The 20833-nt window shown below is 35.5% G+C and overlaps 1 protein-coding gene across 4 annotated transcripts in view; it reads left to right on the plus strand.

Annotated features, from left to right (window-relative positions):
- LOC135833021 (uncharacterized) overlaps positions 1–20833 on the plus strand; it is a 238517-nt gene that overhangs the window by 187650 nt on the left and 30034 nt on the right. For all 4 annotated transcript variants that reach the window (XM_065346621.1, XM_065346622.1, XM_065346618.1 and 1 more), the window contains one exon: positions 13399–13520. In XM_065346621.1, the coding sequence (XP_065202693.1) occupies positions 13399–13520 (122 nt within the window). The remainder of the gene's footprint in view (positions 1–13398; positions 13521–20833) is intronic.

Genomic DNA, 20833 nt, shown 5'->3' on the forward strand with positions numbered 1-20833 from the left:
CATAGCAAAATAAAGGGAATAAAGTTTTGAACCAGTGTTTTGGAGGCGAAACAAAAAAAAAAAGAAAAGAGCTAATTTTCCTTTGATGTCGGATAGAGTAGACGCTGTATTCTTCTTTCCCTCCTACGTACAGGAGTACAGAAAAAAAAAAGGAAAAAGGAAGCGTGCGAACGAGACGAAGAGTATATGAGGAGGAGTTGGATGATGATGACGACGACGACGACGAACTTCACAAATTTGAAACTTATATAAGCATTAGTGTTGGTATATACTTTTGAAGAAATTTTCTTTTCCATTTTATTAGACTATACTGTGTGTCGAGAAATGATGAAGGCAAACACCGAAAGGGGAGGTGAGAAAAAACATGGTAAGAATTTTTGACACATGAGTACTATATCGATGTCGTAAAAATAGTATAGCTCGCGCCCTAGCTTTCTTTTCTTTTTACATCGTCGTAGTGGAAATGAAAAGCGTATTATTACACTATGGATATGGATGACAACGAGCGTAGAATTTTTTTCATCCAGAGACGAGAATTTTATTGCAATATATTGGATTGTACGTACAATATGCATTGTACATATACGACATATTTGGCGTATCTGCGAGAAGCATTGTATTTTATAACGTTGTTTTTTTCTCTCGCATTTTGTAAGATGTTGTCAATCATGATTTTCTTCTTCGAGAGTGAAGTGGCAACTTGTGATTTTCCAGCGAAGAGTAATTCGCGTTGTAGGTCTTTTTTGTTTTATTTTTATTGTATGTTTGGAAGATTATGCAGTAGTTGTGCACAGTTGGGGTTTGAAATCGTTGGTTTTTGGATTCCCGGCCATGTTCCCGGATCAGTTTCTCTGAATTTGCTTCCCGAAAATAAATTTTAAACAAAAATTAAATATTAAATACCTATACTTATTTTTTAAAAAAGTTGATACCAAGGCAGAAAGTTTGAAAGGGTATAGCAGGATAATGAAAGGTTTTGGGTCCAGAGATGGGTTTCGACAAAACTCACTCCCAGAGGTGACCCATGATGAGAAAATACACCGACAAAATTTGTAGACCCCCCCCCCCCTCCCCGAACAATTTTTCAGGGGGATGGGCCATAATGTGTTTTTCAACGTTTATTTTCTATGTAGTTATTCGTCAAGGTGTAGATAAAAATTTTGCGTTTTTTTATATCAATTCTTAAGGGTGAGTGGACCATTTTTCACTTTTTTGATACCTGACGTTCGATTTGGGTATAAACTCTGTCTGGTGGGATATATGTAATTGTGTCCAGTTACGGGGTAGACGATTTCAATATCTTCGATGTTGGCTGGCGCCTCCATAGCTAACCACTTCATTAAAGCTGTAACCATCAACGAATTTTTATTTTGACCAGGACATTCGTCAGCATACTAATCGAATATGGCGGTAGAATGTCAAGTCGAGGTTATTCAGATAATACAATATACACGATGCTATAAGATTCGCATTCTTCGGAAATTTATTCTCAGTCCAACTGTCTGCAGTGCAGTTTTTTGAACCAAGTTTTGAAGTTGAGTAACCTTTCACGATCGTAAAGTTGTAATAGGTACACATTGCGACTGTAATAGGCTGCCGAATCAGGAACACGAAGCAATTGCAAGTTTTTTTGACAATTAAATGACAAAATCATGGTGCCATCTAATATTTCAGAGCCATCATGTAAGTACCATAGTTTCAATGGTTTTGAGTTATTTTCAGCCATCATAATGTACCTTCGGATTCGATCATAATGTACACCTTCGGATTCCGTCTGATCAGGATCGTTTTCGTACCTGAAAAAGAAAATTTTAAACACAAAGTACCTACCATTTTCAAAAAACGAAATCAAAGTATTATGATAAAAAATATATTATGGATACTACTAACTCTCTAAATTTGAAACAGTGAAATTTCACTGCGTAGCAGTCGCAACATTTTGCCTTTTAAAAAATTTACTGACTTGGTCAGTAAAAAATCATTTTGACTGACCAATTCAGTAGATTGTTCACTGTTTTTCAGTATAAAACTACTGCTTTTAAAAAGGCAAAACGTCGTGACTGCTAAGCAGTGAAATTTCACTGTTTCAAATTTAGAGAGTACCTATAAGATTTAAAATTTAATTACCTATAAAATTTAGAATTTAATTCATCAATTTAAGAATTTTCAAAATTTACACCAAATCCAAAAAATAATAAAATAAGTATAAAAGTAAAGAAAATAGAAATATAAATCAATAATAAGTATATAAAATAAGGAAAAGCTCACCAGCAAGCTTTGGTAGGTATAAAAATTGGAAATTCGCAAATTCTTTATAAAAAATGAAATTTGATTTAAAAATTAATTTCACGAGCCACCTACCAGCCAACATCGCTGAAGAAAGTACAAGTTCAAGTATTTGTTGTCTCGAAGGTCTGTTGTTGAGTAGTGTGAGATGTATTCGAATTTCTGCTTGGGTTTGAAAGGCTTATCTGTATCCATGTCTGGAATCGAACGATCGACTGTAATATTTTTTTTCGAATAATATTTCTTTTAATGTTCTGAAATCGATGGGTAAATACGCAGTAAATTCCTTTTCGTTTAATTTCACTTTCTTTGAGAACAGCCTAATACTTCTGAAGAATTCCGGATATGGTTGGATCACGAGATGATCAGGTATTGCACTCGGAATTAAATGAAAATATTCCAAATCTAATGTTTCGTCCTTCGTTAGGGTTTCAATTTGTTCTTCTAATATTTTGATCTCGTCTTCCAACCGATGAATTAATTCTATGTCTTCGACAGACCGCAATTCCTTTTTCTGGTTCATGTTCACGCATTGCAGGTTTTTTCTCGTTAAATCCGTTCGTAGCTTCTGGTTCTCTGTTCTCAAATCGTTGATTTCTTTTTCCATACGTAATGTCTCATCATTGATTGTTGATTTCGTTTTAGTAATAACAATGATAGATTCGTAATTTAGAATAACCGCTGCACATATATTACATTCCGTTAGTTGGCGACGCCAAGCCGGATTTTTCTTTGAGAGAATGCCGGTGATGCAAGTTTTATGGAAAATACGAGGACATAGCTGACTTTTAGCTATCGGGATATCGTAGTTATCGTAATAGATACCGGTTTCACAGTGTGGACAAATTGTATCTGCTTCGACATTCGATGGGCCGCAAATAGAGCCAGCAGAGCCGTTTGTATTACTTAGCATCATACCAGCAGCGTTTTCTATCAAGTTTTTACTTTTTAATAAACAGTCAATTAATCTCGTTCTTGATTGTTTTGTTCGAGCTGAGCCATTATATACGATTTATGTAGAATTGTTGATTTATTTTCTCTGGAGTCAAAACTGCATGATTAGGGAGGTAGTGAGTAATTTCACAGGATGTGTTTTTAGGAGCCATTTCACGCCCATCTCAGAGTAATCAAATTACTCTAATTTTGCTAGACCATTTTGATTTGGTATCATTCAAGGAATGAACAAGTCCTGAGGCAATTTCCTCAGCACCTCGACTCAAATCCATTTCTGACCACATGTAAAATTTTGAATCATTAATTTCAATGTCCGTAACGCAAAATGCATAGTAGGCTAGTTGCCTTTTATAAAAAACTTCACCTATAGTAAGTTTGGGAAGGTAATGGACCTGTTGAAGATTGAAACAGTAGGTAACGGCGTTTTCAGGATTACTTCGCATCAATTCAAGAAAACAGCTTGCAGTTGATTTGTGAAGTGATTAAATTTGGGATTGCTGTTTTGAACTATGTGATATCAGGCGGATTGAGATCCGGTATAATTTGGTTTGATGAATGAAGAAGATGAAGTGTTTTAGAATCGCTCATTTGTGTGTATATATTATTATTTATTACTGAACAAAGCGCAGTAGTAAAACGTTGGAAAAAACTTGGCCATTCTTCTGGCTTATTCCCATCGAATGTAGGTGACTCGAGTTTAGGGAGGCGAACATTACTCGGTTCAATTTTATGGCTCTTACAGCTGCCATATTGCGAGCCAGTCTCGGACTGCTCCTCATCATTGATCTCATGATTTCTAATTTATCTAGCTCGGCCTCCAGTGCAGAGATAACTTCTAGGTATAAATTCTCAGTGTTTACCGCGAGTTAGGTTGTGTCTGCTTCCTCCGACTTGTCATCAACCAGAAGTTCGTTGGTCAATGCAGTAAACTCCATGTATTTGTCCTCCAAACCCTTAATCCGTCGTTTCAGATCCCTGGATCGCTCTTATGAGAAAGTCTAATAATCATGAATGTTTGAATGTAGTTTTAAGAAGGAAATGTGACATAAGTACATAGGTAAAAGATAACAGAAGTATTTGCATCTTTATTGGGTTTTGGAATGAATGTAACTAACCCTATCCCTTTTCCACGGGGTTGGAAAATGGGAGGTGATGAAGACACAGCAGTTATATAAATCAGTAAAGATGACCATGGGCAAATAGTTTACCCAAGTAATGATACTTTTTACACTGTCTAGGTATTCCAGACAGTGTTAAAAGGCCAACACCCTCATTTTAACTTTCAACATCCTGTTATGTTCCCGAAAAAATTTAAATGTTCAAAAATAGAAATAAATAATCATTTCATAAAATAATAAGTACAACCACACGTGAAAATTACAATTAAAATTAAAATTACAATTACCTTGGTAAAAATTGCAAGACTAGATGATGCAATTGGCGAAAATAGTTAACAAAAATAGAAAAAGACTTGATTAAATAAATTATTGTTAATATCGCACATTCCAAAATTAAATAAAAATAAAAATGAACTCCCAAGTCAGTAAAAAATTAGAAATTCATAAAATCTTTGTATTAGAATTTAAATAATTAATAAGAATTTTAGATCACTAAAATCATTCCGCACTGAATTATAAAATTACACAAAACAACAAAATTATGGAAAAATAAACTTTTTAATTTAAGGAAGCGTGGGTTAAGTTGCACAACACAAACTACGAGTATTTACAAAATGAGTTGGAGAAATGATGATACACACAAGACAACAGTTAACTAACTACATAACTTATTGTTTTATTCAAAGGAGGATAATATTGAAAATTATACTCTCCCAATCACTCACCAGCACAAGGAAACACACAAATGGAAATTTACTATACCTATCAAAAGGCCCAATTCAGGAGCTGGTTTATGACATAGGTATGGATGTAGAACGACCGCAGCGCTCCTCTATTTACTTGGTTCCGAGTCAAGTGGAATTCGAGTCCCAATAAAGCATACTTTCCTCATCCTGTAGAACTTTCCTGCTAGCTATAACCATACAGTCGCCAAAATGAGGAAATTCAGGCAAAAGTTACTTTTTGTATAAACGGTGCGGCGCAGAGTAGAAGGGAATACGCGTGAAAAACATGGGTCGTCGTACGATATCGCTATTTAGAAAAATTATCTCGATGGGAGGAGGTATAAGGAGAGGGTGTGAAACAAGAGCGCTAAAAACTGCGTATACGGCGACGATAGACATCCGGACGAGGAGCACGAGGAAGAGGAGTAAAATCCTAAAAATGAAGAAAGACCGCTGGAAAATATTTTTCATCACGTTGTCAAGCTGGTGAAACTTTGTAGCGCGTTTTTATTTTCCCTCTATTATCCGCCGCAGTCGGGACGAGTGGAGGTGAAAGACGCCTCGATTTACTAACAGAGTAGGTGTCAAAATCGTATCTTATTCGTATTGCGTTGAAAATGGCGTCCGCGAAATAAACAAGACGAGCAGGGCAGTAGAGGTGTACTAGAAATGAGAGGTAACGTTACCGACGATTTTTTTCTCCTCTGTGGATGTTTTTCATTCGATTGTGTCAAGTTTTTAAAACGAAAGCGGAGGAGAAAGTTATTGACGAAAGTGTATATATTGGTTTACGGTGCACGGTTTTTCGTTACTCGTATAATAAATTTCGTATTCGTGTCATTAAGTTTTACGGTGACGAAGGCGCGAAGAAGACGACGACGCGACGCGAAAGAGAGAAATTTCCTCCCTCGTGTGAGCCGTTCTGCGTTCGCCCCCGCGTATAAATTGGACCGAACGTGGTGGCGAGGGGGTGGGGGAGTAGAAGATTGCTGGTGAAAAAAGAGCATTCGGAAATTCAAATGTCACGAGTTTAAATGCCACTTCAATGATGTTGATTCGTATTAAATCTGTTTCTGTGCGAGTGAAAAAGCTCGGGTGTTGTTTTTCAATTTCGTCGAATGTCGATAAACAAAGCTATTTTAGGATCGACTAATTGATATACGAAGACGCGTAAACTGAGCTTTAAACTCGGAGAGATTGATCGAGACGAGAGGTACATTACTACGATATCTACATTACAAAAGAAAGAAGAGCTTCGAATGCGAAAACGAGTGGGAGATCGAATTATCGACGAAGAGAATATTTCGGTACAGATATTTAAGCTTTTTAAAAATGAATAATCGACGAACGTGTAGAATACGAGACACGAGTAAGTATTCCATGGCAGAAAGTTTGTTCTGTAGCCAAAGGGAGCGTGTAGCACGAAGAGGAAATTGAAGCGCTAAGACGATCAGAGAGATTGGGTTTTTGAAATATACTTACTTTTTAGACAACGACGACGAATAATAACGCGAAACGCTGACGCTCACATCAAAAAAGATTTTCGAGCAAATATTAAATTCAATATGATTTTAAGGGTAAATATTGACAAAATTTTAAGTACCCTGAACGATTAAAGGAGTAAAAGAGAAGGATAGAATGATACGAGATGGATGTTTTTCCAAAGTGGGGTATTTTTCGCTGTATAGTATTTCATTTGTGTACGTATACAAAGCGTAATCTCGATTGTAAATAAGAAGCTTTTTTATTTTAAAACTTCAGTACTCGCGGAGAAAGAGAACTAAGGACGCGTGCCGGAGAGGAAATGGATTTTATTGAAATACAAGTATTAAATAAGCGAATGGAAGTAGATGGCGAGAGGAGAGCGGACGTTATATAATATTGAAATTTATGGCATAAATATTTTATAAAACTTTGCCATAGAGGGTATTGAATATACGTATTACCTTTTAAGATACCAGGCAGATTGGCAGAGATGAAATAGAGAAAGGTTTTTGAAATCTACCGAATGCTTTTTATATGTACCTACATCTATCTGTACTACCTATATAGGTACTGTTACCGGGCCGCGTATACGAAAATTATATACCAGAGGCAATAATGTAACTTTATATGGACTTGTATGTATCGTATAAAAATATGAACAGTGTAGGTACATGTATCGAGTGGTGTATTTTTTTTACCCTCGTTCTTCGCCCATCATCGTATATGAATGTGGTCGCGTTGTCGTCGTTGTCAAAAATATGAGTACATATACGAGGAAAAATGTTGAAAAAGTCGAGTATTATTGACCGTAAATTTGTAAACGTGATATTAGATAGGTGTTGGGACAAATTTTATAATACCGCGTTGAAAATAGATACCTGCGTATGGGTAAAAAGGCCCCATAATTCATCTCTAGAGAATAATAAGAACTATTCCATGTAACGAATTCACCTTTGAGCCTATTTCATATTAATTTACGAGTATCGTCGTGCGGGGTACAGGGGAGTAATGGAGTCGCATATGACCGTGATCACGATAATAGTTCATTAACAAGTTGCACACACCGTAATGATGATGGAAAAATAAAACTATAATTTTAAATTCGCACGCGGAAACATATTACGTGCGTTGTATAGGGTGTTTCAAAAAGCTCATTATTAGAGACCGGATTTTTATGTGCTAAAAAACTCATTTTATGTACATAAAATATGCGTTTGAAATGTTCGAAACATGTAAAAATATGTGTCCATAGAACAAAAATATGTAAAAATATTTGCTAACCTGAAAACAATGGGTATTGCTGGAAAGAAAATTTTGAGGAGGAATAACTTGGTAAAATGATGATTTTGAAAAATCTTTATTTCAAAGGCTCAAAGTTAATAATTCACATCGATAAAACGATAAATTTAATTTTTACGACTACAGCAAGCTATAATTAAATGCATGGCGATTGTACTTATTTTAAAATTTCTTCTTCTTTCGGTTAAAACGTAGGTATTTGTACACACTAAACGAATGTTCAACATCGCAAGAAACAATAGGCGCATATTTAAAGAATGCAATTTCAGTAGGAACCATCTTTTTAAAATGGTCTTACTTACTTCATTTTGTCGCTACTGGTCAAGGAACGTAAAGCTGTTGAACCTTAGTTGAACCGACGTTTTTTTGCAACACTGCTTCCATTTTTTCTTTGATTTTTTGTTGCGGTACATTTTTGAGCTAAATGAGCTTAGTTTTTGCTTGTTTGACTAAATCCAGACTCGTTTCCTACGTTAGCTTAGGCGATTCCAATTTTTCAATAATTTCAGCCAAACAAACGTAATGCATTTTTATTGTTGTAAGTTGAGCCATCAAATCCGCATCTTCGATTAATTCTTTTGCTTGTCGGATTGATTCTGCATCATCTTCGAGTTCCTTGATCACCTCTGCAATTTCGAAAAAATTGTCACTGTAGTATTCCGCTGCTTTTATCCATGTTCCACATCTTGTAGTTATTGGTTCTGGAGGTAGTTTTAGATCAGGATGCATGGTTTTGAATAAATGTACCCTACTCAGTGCTTTTAAAAATATCTTCTTCTCAGGTTGCTTATCAAAGCATTGACCAATGGGAATTCTGCTCTGACTGTCTCACAAACTCTGTGCAATCCATGTGCTGCACATGTGACATGTACATCAATCTGGACAAACTGAGTGTTTCTCTTTTCCAGATTTGATTTCAATATCCCACAGCTTTCGAATATGTTTTCCACTGACAACATTAGATGGTATATTATTCATAGTTACGTAATCTTGAGGGAGGATAATCGTTACGTTTTTATTTAGCATCGCCGATTTCAAATTTTTCAATAGATGACAAACATCCGGAGTTGATGAAACAAAAAATAAATAAAATAAAATAAAATACTTATTTTTCCTTCTCAAGGGAAACTCAAAAAATGATAATAATAAACACTCTTACCCTACTTTTGCCGACTGCATCCATCTGTGGAGTCGGGCCGGCCACAGGCTCTGCTTCATTTTGAGCCAAATATTTGAAGGCCCAGCCACTTGTTCATTTTATAGGCACTTACATACTAATAAGTGGACTCCTCCATACCCTCCAATTCTGAAAAAAATCTAAGAAATAAATTAGCTGTTCAGCACTAACTGTAACAAAAAAAACACGTTAAAAATAATGCAATTTACATACTACACTAATTAACCTGTTACTTACTTATATGACCATTGTGAAACTGCTCGCGCGACATCGACGCTATTTCACCCGCCCTTCGCAAATTGTACAGGGTGATTTGCGTCATCACATGCCGACAGTACTTGACATATTCAGGGTAATCGAACTCCTTTGTTCCACCCGATAAACTCTTGCATCTTTGTCACCAAGTGTTCATGTAATTTTTCAATTTTAGGGCCCAGCGGACACAGTTGAGTCTTGTTTATGTCCTTGTGTTCCCTCACCATATGAGCGTGGCTATTGATGATCTCTACCTGCTGAAAACTGCTTCCTTTTAAATCCGTTGAAGAGAGAACTTACTTAATGCATTTCAGACACTTGTTTAGTTCAGGTCCATCGTTCGTAACATTTTGTACATTTAAACCTTTACCTTTAACCTTTTCAAAGCCTTTTTTAGCTTTCGATTACATATCGTTTTGACGAGTTTGGAGTCCCTTGATGAGACTCCTCCTTCGGGAAGGGCTGTGAAGAACTCGAAGATTTATAACTCGGATTATACGGTCGATGGTCCTACAATAAATTGCTGATAGATGATACAGTTTGACATCTTAAAGACCCATATCATCAAAAATTCATTGACTAGTGATAATTACCTAATACCTGATAATAATCAACGTACAAAGTCTTAACATTGACAGCACTGTTGAACAGGAACACAGTGCCGTAATCAATATTGGAAAATTGTTTGAAAATCAGCACATCTTTAGAATTTATTCGTGAAATAAGTCTCTATTTAACCGAGTGAATGTAGAAAATTACATGCAATATAGGACAGCTACTCACCAATTTAATCAATTGCACACAACAAAACGTGAAATGAATAGATAGCCTACTGTTGGAAATTCATTCAACGTACCCAGCTTCACAATATTTTAATAAATAATCCGATCAATTTGAATATTAATAAGGAACAATCTTGAAATTAGCATTGCCGAAGCAGTAATCGACATTTTTTAAGCACTCATATCAACAACCTGTTCAAACTGCATAGACTGTACGGACACGACATTACAGAATAATTTTTGTCTAGTTTCTCTAGTTTGGCGAGATAAAAGACTTCATATAAATCAATTTCTCAGGGTGAATCCGATGGGATTTTTCTAAACCATACCACTCAATTTTTGTGCCCAAACTCTGCCGAGGTATTCTTCTTTTGATACGTTTCCAAAGATTTTGGGCCATCTCCTCATATTCAAGTATCCGCTCAAATTTCTGAACAATATCCTTGGAATCATATAAGTAAATTTTTATCTTTCATCACTGGCCATCGCCATAATACTTTTCCCATTGACTTGAACTGCTGTAACGTTTAAACTTCAAATTCTCCATCATCTATATCTGTCACCAATCCTGGGTATACGGAAGAATTATTTGACTAGATTCCGTTTGTGTCGTTGCCCCATGACAGAATTAATGTTACTTCGTGAATTAATAATGACTCGATCAGTTGAAATGCAATTATGTCGAATGCTTGCCGCTCAGTGATGACAGTATGCCCATTCCTCAACGTGATTTAAATACATTATGTACTTTGAAGTCTGCATCCTCGAGCAGGATCAAGTTAACAAGTTTCTTGAAGGCATTTTTATATGGGCGAAAAAAATACACATCTAATGGTTGCAATATTCCTATTGTCCCAGGAGGAATACTGGAAAATTCGATAGTATTTTCAGGAGGTAAAACACCATCAAGAACACTCTTGTCAGTGTATGTTAACCATGAGTCCACAATGAGGGCAACTTTTTTTTTCAACATATGGGATCAACGCTGTTTCATACCACGAAATACACATCTGAACCGGCAGACACCGATTTTCGCGACAACCGCAAAAAATGGTTAAAGGCACCCCACATAGACCCCAAATACAAGTTATTTGTGCTAAAGTTGATTTTTGGCTGTTCTACAGCAATTTCACGTTTCTGGAGAAATGATAAAAAATCGCCAGAGGCTCCAGAATGACTGGAATTGAGGTTTTACGAATTTCGATAGTCGTAAATGAGTCAGGGACGCCATCTGAACCACTTCCCGGGAGAATTCCATTTTTATCAATATTTTCTATTTTTGGTCTGAATTGATAATTTTTAGGATTTTTCAATTTTTAAAAATTCACCCAAAAATCGAGAAATCAACTTTAACACTTGAAATTTTGGATTTGGGGTCTGGAGGTGGTCCCCTTTCCATCTACGTAGCTTTGATTCGTTCATTTTCGTTTCTGCCGGTTCAGGTAGTTCCCCTGTTGGAATGAAAATACATATATGGCAAGTAGCTCTGTAACTTCAAAAAGACATTAAAATTCATAAAAATATTCTTAAAGAAAAAAAATATTGAAATAAAAATATAAAACCTTAAATAATTCAACATTGATAAATAAATATTATCTTAAAATATTAATTTAATTAAATATAAACGATTCGAAGTTACTTAGGGGGTCCATGTCTGCGAAATACATATGATACACTCTTACACATCGTCTGGTAAAAATCTTTCGAGGTAAGTTTCTCCTAAAGATTCAATTAGTAGTTTGCAATAGTCGTCATTTCGTCTCCTTGTGATGAATCAGCAGCACAGCTTCGGAGAGATTCGTTATTGCCAATCCAAGCTGAATTTGCGCAAAATACCGACCTTTCTTCAAGAAATTTGTCTTATTTGCAAGCAATAAATCGATGTATCCTAATTTCTTCAAGAACACTTCGGTGTCCGCAATGCTATCCCCACGAAATGAGCATTTCACTTCAAGTAATATTAACTGGCCGTTTCTGCATAAAAAACCATCCGGACTGAATCCCAACCATGGGTGCTTTGGATTGATGGCGAGTCCATTTTGTAGGAATAACGTTTCTCCTTCCATCAACGAACTTCTGAACAAATTCAAATGTCTTCTTCATGTTCGTTGCCGAAATCTGTAGCTGCATTTCCAGTGAACGTTAAGAAAACAATCCCCTTCACTAATTTATTCACCCACTGTTGTTCTGATTTTGGGGTCTGACTGTACGTAAATAATGAATGCGCCGCAGTACCAGTTATTCTCACCTATCAAGAACGAAAAAAGGAAATTGTGAGCAAACATATGAACATAGGTACACCACAAGTATACAACAAATTGAAGATAGTACATATGAAGTGAATTACCTGTCGTATTTTCCAAAAATTAGAATTCTGCATTCTGGACTGCCAGTACATATCTTTTGAAATCGTTTTCGTATGTATTTTCTTGAAACGTAACAGATATAGTACATAATACTTTTGAAACACCCTATATTCTGGTACGGTATCTATCTACGCTTATAACATGTACGATAAATGTAGATACTAGGTAAGGTACTTGCTTCCAAAAAAATAAAAAAGGAGGCCTTAAAAAAAGGATTCACATAGCTGGTTAAAACGATTCTCGTATGGGAATATAAAGAACGATTTGTTATAATGAACGTATATGCATATAAACGACGACGTGGTTCGCATACAGGGGGAAAAGGGTGGCACAGGATCCGTGAATGGTACGTGAGGAGCAGCAGAGAGGTGTCAGAGAAAGAGTTGAGTGGTCTAAAGAGGTAAATATTAAGCATATGTATAGTGTGTAGAATATATATGCACGGTATGGATATGTTGAAGAATTCCCTTGAAAATATAAGAGAGACCAATAAAAGGAGGAAAATGTTGGGCGGTGTCGTTATATTCGTGCTTTTTTCCCAGGTGCGAAAGATACGATATTAAGGGGAAAACGATGTGAACTGTTGAAGACAGCAGGATGACGACGAGGACGATGATGGCGGATGAGGATACCCCTGTGCCTGTGTATGTGTAGATATTTCTCTCGTATACGCGGCCGGATGATTGATCGTTTTGTATATGACGACGACGACTTGATCGAATGTGTGTATGTTGACGAGCTGGCTTCCAGCAGCAGCACCCGAGATACGGGTGTAATTTTTTATTTGTTTTAATTGGCGGTATGATGAATGCGCCTTGCGCCTGCCTCTCTGTATCGCGCGTTGTATTAGTGTTAGTGCGAAAATAGGTATTCGAAAGTTTTTAATATGGGTTTACACTTTACAGCTATACTCATTTTTTTGTATTTTCCCTTCTGCTTTCTGTATTACAGGGTTAAGAAAAGTGTATCCGTATTATTTCATGTTTACAACCTTCACCAAAGGTCGATGGGTCGGAGAGAAGATACTGGATGTTTTCGCCAGAGAATTTCGAGCTCATCCTGTAGAAATATATGTAAGTGTATTTTGTACGTAATTTTATGTACGTATTCGCTTTATTTAGTAGATACTTTTTTTGGAAGGAAAAGGTTAAAAATGTGCGTTTGAAAAAAAAAAATATTTTGCAGTGTACATACAATTTTCTTGTGCATTGAGAAGTTATTGGCATAGTCTGTGGTGATGAATGATTGTTAATGGACGATTAATTATTGGGGGAGGGGGTCCATCCTGCCACAATTTGATTAAATATAAGGAGTTCCAGTTTTATTTTCAAATAAACCTCAAAATAATTGAAATTATCAGTTTTTTTGACTGCTGCAAAATTAAAAATGTGGCATTGTTAAACTCAACATAGATTCCAATTTTTAAATTCTGTCTGAATTCTATCTTTTCTTTCTTTCAGACTCTGCTTCTTTTCATCAGTATTGGCCTAAAACAAAATTCCATTAGATTGAAACTTCATCCTTTTGTACCTCACCTAGATATTTAGTCTCTAAAAACTTACTTGCCACGTTTGAAAATCTTATTTATATGCAACATGAAGTAATAGTTCGAAGCATCTAATAATGTTTGTATGGAGAACAGAGACCCCCATATCCTAGTGAGTCTGGATCAGGATCTCCTTTTCCGAAATTCTCAATTGAATTCATTTTAGATGGTGTACATTTGCAAATTTGACATGATTGGGCTAATATTCCAGTCACTGCAGTACAAGTCTGAAAGCAGAACCATAATTTGGATGAAAATTGGTAGTACAGTGTGACACAAAAGTAGTGCTCGGTGGCTTTTATTTCTAAGTGGAAAGAGTTATTGAGATGAATAAAGCAGCGTTGAGTAGGGAAAAATAAGGGCTTTTAAAAGCGGCCTTGAAAATTTCCAGGCCATGCACAGAATGCCCACAAATTGAAAAACTGGGTTGGTCAAAAAATTCGAGCTGGTTTTTATTGGCGCAATGTATTCTACACACTGGCGACAAAAACGTGTTATGAATTTTTTGAAACTGGTTCATTAATTTGCAACCAGTTGACAAAAAATAGCCGAAAATTGGAGATAAAGAAAAAAGCTTGAAACAAAAGTTGTAAAGCATGAAAAATTGAACCATTTTCGCTGATAAGATTTTGAAACCGGTTCCTTAATTTGCAACCAGTTATCAAAAATTACCTAAAAATTGGTGATCGAGGAAAAAGCTTAGAACAAAATCTGTAGGGCGTGAAAAATTACACAATAATTCTGTTCAATCACATTTTGAAACTGGTTCACTGGTTTGCATTTAGCAACCAGTTTTTGACAATCACTTAAAAATTGAAGGTAGAAAAAAAAACTTGTAACTAAAGTTGTAGAGCGCGAAAAATTGAACAATTTTTGCAGATTGGATTTTGAAACCGGTTCACTAATTTGCAGCCAGTTATTGAAAATTTCCCGAAAATTGTGGATATTGAAAAAAGCTTGAAACAAAAGTTGTAGAGTGTGAAAAATAACACAATTCTGTGTAATCACATTTTGTAACCGGTTCATTGGTTCGCATTTTATTTAGCAACCAATCACCTAAAAGTTGGAGATAAAGAAAAAAGCTCGAAACAAAAGTTGTCGAGTGTGAAAAATTGAACCATTTTTGCAGATCAGATTTTGAAAATGGCCAATTAATTTGCAAACAGGTAACTTTTGATGGCTTGCTGCGAATTAATGAACTGGTTTCAGAATCTGATTACGAAAATAGTTCAATTTTTCACACACTACAACGTATGTTTCAATTTTTTTTCTATCTTTAATTTTTAAGTGATTGTCAAAAACTGGTTGCTAAATGCAAACAAATGAACCGGTTTTAAAATGTGATTGATCACTTGATCAGAAGTGTGTAATTTTTAACGTTCTACAACCTTTGTTTGAAGCTTTTTTCTCTATCTACAATTTTTAGGTGATTGTCAAAAACTTGTTGCTAAATGCAAACCAGTAAACCGGTTTCAAAATGTGATTTAACAGAATTGTGTAATTTTTCACTCCCTACAACTTTTGTTTCAAACTTTTTTCTCGATTTCCAATTTTCAAGTGATTGTCAAAAACTGGTTGCTAAATGCGAACCAGTAAATCGGTCTTAAAATGTGATTGATCAGAATTGTGTAGGTAATTTTTCACGCTCTACAACTTTTGTTTCGAGCTTTTTTCTCTATCTACAATTTTTGGGTATTTTTTGTCAACTGGTTGCAAATTAATGAACCAGTTTCCAAAAAATTCATATCACGTTTTTGTCGCCTTAGTGTGTAGAATACATTGCGCCGATATAAACCAGTTTGAAGTTTTTGACCAAACCGGTTTTACAATTTGTGGACACCCTGTGCATGGACCTGAAATTTTCAAGGCCGCTTTTGAAAGCCCTTATTTTTCCCTACTCAACGCCGCGCCGCTTCATTCATCTCGCCAACTCTTTCCTCTTAGAAAGGAAAGCCACCGACGAGCACTACTTTTGTGTCATATTGTATATAAGGGATTGTTCTATTTATTGTGCTGTCAGAAAATTTTTACCTTTCCATCTATCATGGTGAACATTAAATGGTAGCCAATTGAAAAATTGTCTTACCTGACAAAAATATGTTAGATCGAGTGGCTGGAGGAGATGAGTAGGTATTGTTTTGCATATCATCTTAACATAACTTAAGTATTACTTACCGATTGCAAACAATGGAACATAAAAAATTCAGCTACAAGTACATATGAAGAATGAAGATCATAGCTTTTTGCAACAAGTTACAATCCTCATGCTTGCTGCTTGAACCATACTCGTACTTATTTTCCAGGGTAAAAAAAAACGATCGATCGATTGTTGACCTCATTGAAAAAATAATTGAAAAAACCAAACAAAACAATTGATCAATCGCTAACCTAAATTTTAAAAAAACAAAAAAAAAACGAAAATGAAAGTAATATTGATCGATTGGTTGGTCGGTCGATCGTTATTCTTCTAAAAAAAAAAAAAAAAAAAAAAAACATTAAAAACTACACAAAACAACCGACCGATCGAACGATTTTAAAAATTCTTAAAAATTCAAACAGTCAAGTAGCATAAGTAGGATGTCAATAAATGGATATGATTATGTACACTTACCGTAATTTTACTCATGTTTATGTTCTTTACCTGTAAGTTGATTCCAAGAAAATTTCTGTCATAATATTTAGTCCCATATAATTTCAGGGATATGGTCCTTCCTGCTTTATCAATATCTCTTTTGAGCATATTCCGCATCTCTTGTACTAGTTTATTCAAAAGTGACTGTATTCGGTCGATTTATAGCCCATGGCTGCCCTTTCAATTCGGCAAGTAAAGGATTCAATAGATCTCGTGTCCCTTCATCAGTAACAAATTTTATTGGTCTGGCGTGCAGCACCAATTGTTTCACAAGGCTCGTTACAATATTACTAAAGCTTCACGTTATGAATCACTTCTTGAGAAGTTTTTGTTACTTGTGTGACACCATAATCATTCAAAGATGCCCGAGCTTGTGCTTGTAGTTCTTTACCATTATCTACATCCAATTTTATTTTTTTGAAATTCATTATTTGTATCAAACCTGCGGCAACATTCTGGGCATCGCACCTTCATTTCATGCAATACAATTCGTTGATTACCAACAATGGGTTTTTGCTTTAAGTTCACTGCTGAGTCCTGATGAAATTAAATTAATTGTTTTGCTGCGTCATGAAACTGGTTGGTAAACTTTCAAGCATCATCCGGCATCGGACATTATTATAATTACTTCGTTGTCTCTCTAGCATCATATTTTCTGACATCCGACGATAAGGAATCGAAAACACTAAGAAAGGGAGTAACCACAAGAAAATGAACGTGTTATGCTCTCGCATAAAGTGGTGAAAACTTTGGAATTCCTTTTATTAATCAAATAATTAATATCTTATAAATGAAACACTTTTTAGCACAATATTAAAACGTAGACACAAAAATGTTTAATGAATATTTAATTCACAGATATTATGTCGAAAATGACAGGTACTAAACTTATTAATAACAATTTAACGCTACAATAAGTACAAAGATTGAACCGAGTCAAAATAAAAACTGAGTCAAAAATAATTCTTATAAGTTTTCCTTTTTTTTAAAACAGATATTTCACTTGAACGACAAAAGTATACTGTTTTGGAAAATATTGAAATGAGATCAAATGATCCTTACCCTTCACAAAGGAACGGAATTTCGTATATATGTAATCGAAAGCTACGACTCTAATGTAATTTTTGTTGTTATAGAATAATTTTAAAAAAACATGTTTTTCTTTTCTTCCTTTTTGTTGTCATTGGTTGTTTTTCCTATTTCTCTATTACAGTTGTAAAAAAAAGACCAACAAAAACTTGAATTACCAAAAATAGTAATAATCACAAAAAACAAGAAATATCAAAAAATGCATCGATATAACAATAGTATTCACAAGATCAAAAACAGACATTGCATAAAACGAAGAATGCGAAGAAAAATATATAAAAAATAACAAGCGAAGAAAAATATGAAAAAATAATAAAGACAAATAGCATAATTATACCCTACCCCACTTCATGTGTCAGGGTTTGCATTTACAAATCGACAGAAATATTAAACACATATAGATACAATGAAAAAGAATGAAAATGAATGTATACAAATTTTTTTTACATATTCAAAATACAATCAGCATTGAAATTATATACAGATTCATAAATAAGACATGAGTATCAGGGCGAGGGGAAAAGGGAGTTATACTGGCAGTGTGGCCATATCCTTGACCATTACAGACTGAAATGGGGCATCGTCGATGGAAAGGGGAAACCCATACGAGTGTGAATAGTGCAGTTGTGCAGTTTTTATGCATGGGTGGTAGGGGAGGGGGGAGAACAAAAAAAAGTTTTGGTGCGTTTTGATTCAAAAATTACGCTCTTACAACACAGTTTTTATATCAAAACGAACTAAGTCTACTTCATACTAACATTTAGAAAAAATCTCATATTTTCTTTTTTTATTTATGAAAAATGAGTAATAAAAAATACTTATTTAACACTAACATTCAAGAAAAATGATCGTATTTTCGATTTTTATTGGTGAAAAACGAATTTAAAAAAATACAAAATACTATATGATGTTAACGAGTCAACGGAGGGCAAAAAATAGTACATAAGTTCTCCTATCGTTCAATTTGTCACTAGATTCATTGGTGTCAGCGGCGGAGTTGTCATTCTCATAAGAGTCCGATCTTTGGCCGCTGTCTTTAGAAATCTCACTTTTCTCAGAGTCTGAGTCGCCGCCTTCGTTGACATAGTTCGGACTTCCATTATGGGTTGGATCGTCTATTCTGGAATTTCCATCTTCCAAAATCAGCTGCAGAATCTGAGCGGCCAGGTCGAATCGAGATCTCTTTTCTACAGGTTGCTCTAGTTTTTTTCTGTCTTTGTTTCGAGTATCCTGTAGTAACTGTTCCAACGCATCCACCCAACTTTGCCTCCAATTTCGGTGAGATTCGAATTCACTTCATCGTTCTGTATCAGGAATTTTTTTCAAGACTTGGTCTAATTAAAAAGAAATAGACCTGCACTTTTAAATCCGCTTTTGAAAACCTCTGCTATTTACCCCACAATGACAAAACTACCACCAATCTTACATCGACGAACGCTGTCGATGCACGTATTATCGAAATGCCAAGAGTTTCAATTATTGTTTATAAGTATTTCTTCGTAGTCGATTAATTTTCTTATTAAGGCTTAAAAATGACAAAAACTCATCCGGACTTTATATACTACGTAGTATATATACTTACTTAAAACTATAAAAATTAAATGGAGAAAGAATTCCATCATTTTGAGACGTGCCTCCGTTCTTAAGCAGCGAGAAAGAGCAGAGTAAGTAGCAAAAAATGAAAAGCTCTCGAGAAAAATTGCCTGTTAGACGTAATTAATTTGTAAATCGTCAAAGGATAATTTAATATAATGTTTTTTCCATTATCTTTTCATTTTAACTCATTTTTATAATAAAGCGAAACTGAAGAACAGGGTGATGCGGAGCGACGAGCGAAAAAAAAAGCTCGAAAACAATGTAGGAAGATGAAGGGAAAAAAAGTAAAGTGTAGGAGGAAAAACGTGCCGGGAAAAAACTCGCATCATTTTCTCACCCGGCGCAAGGCGAAACATTATGAAAAGACGACGTGAGGGAAAGAAAGGCTGCCTGAAAAATAACTCCACGGAAGGAGAAATCTTTATAACGTTTATTTAATATAAAAAAGTAAATTATAATGAAAGCTCGCCTCTCGCTGCTGCGAAGGATGAGGGTCTCGAGTATGCTAAGTGTTTTGGACAATATTTGTAATCTCACGGTTCTCGCATTGTGTGTATGATAAGGATTTTTTAGCTCGATTCTTTTTTCGCGGTCTTGATGATTAAACCGCTAAAAAAATTACCATAATTGCGCTGTGTATAATATTTGTGTATTTAAAACGATCGCGAGTACGGTTTAGATAATGTTGAGGATTTAGCGTAGTTGGGTATTTTTTATGCTTAGCGAACGACAAGGTAGGAGTAGGTACAGGTACCTTTTTACGTATTTAAATGTTGGGTCAAGACACAGCGCAGCACGATTTGGTCGACGAATAATGAAACAAGAACGCTGGGAAGAAACGAAGTACGAGGGGTATTCCTCGGTGGCGAGAATAAAGGCAAAAAATTCTCGAGTATTGTGAAAATTTCGGAAAATTTAATCATTACAAGCGGGAGCCAGTGCAGTGCGAATGGGGAAAAATCACCGCTGCGAAAAAATAATACATTTGGCGCGCTACGACGACGTTTCTCTTATTTCTTTTGGGGATTTCAATTTGGAAACGTAAAAAGGAAAAGAAATATCAAACGCAGCGCGAACACATTAGTCGAAAGTCCGGGAAAATCGGTAAGATTATGGGGAAAATGATGCGGGACGAGGAGAAGAGGAGGCCAAAGCTAACGCGTCAGGTTTTCGATGAGAGGAACGAACGGAGGTGAGGTAGCCGCACCGTGGCCCGTATCTTTCCAACGTCGTATATGTATGATTCAATTAATGTGTTTCTTTGATAAAGGTATTGTCGTCGGATATCCTTCATACCTTTTAAAAACGGCATCAGTTTTCGAACGATGAAGGCATCGGAATCGGCGTCAGCGGCTACGTAGAAAATAACGAAGACAAATAATTCAATAAGCATCTGGAGCCTTTTTACTCAACTAAATTCGTGTTGTATGTTTCCTGCGGATTTAGATATGGTGTACTACTTTACTCATCGTCAGAAGGGATAAGAAAATGCTCGTGTAGGTTGTAGCCCTCTACCCCATTGT

The sequence above is a fragment of the Planococcus citri genome, chromosome 1 (assembly GCF_950023065.1).
Source record: "Planococcus citri chromosome 1, ihPlaCitr1.1, whole genome shotgun sequence".
NCBI lineage: Eukaryota > Metazoa > Arthropoda > Insecta > Hemiptera > Pseudococcidae > Planococcus > Planococcus citri.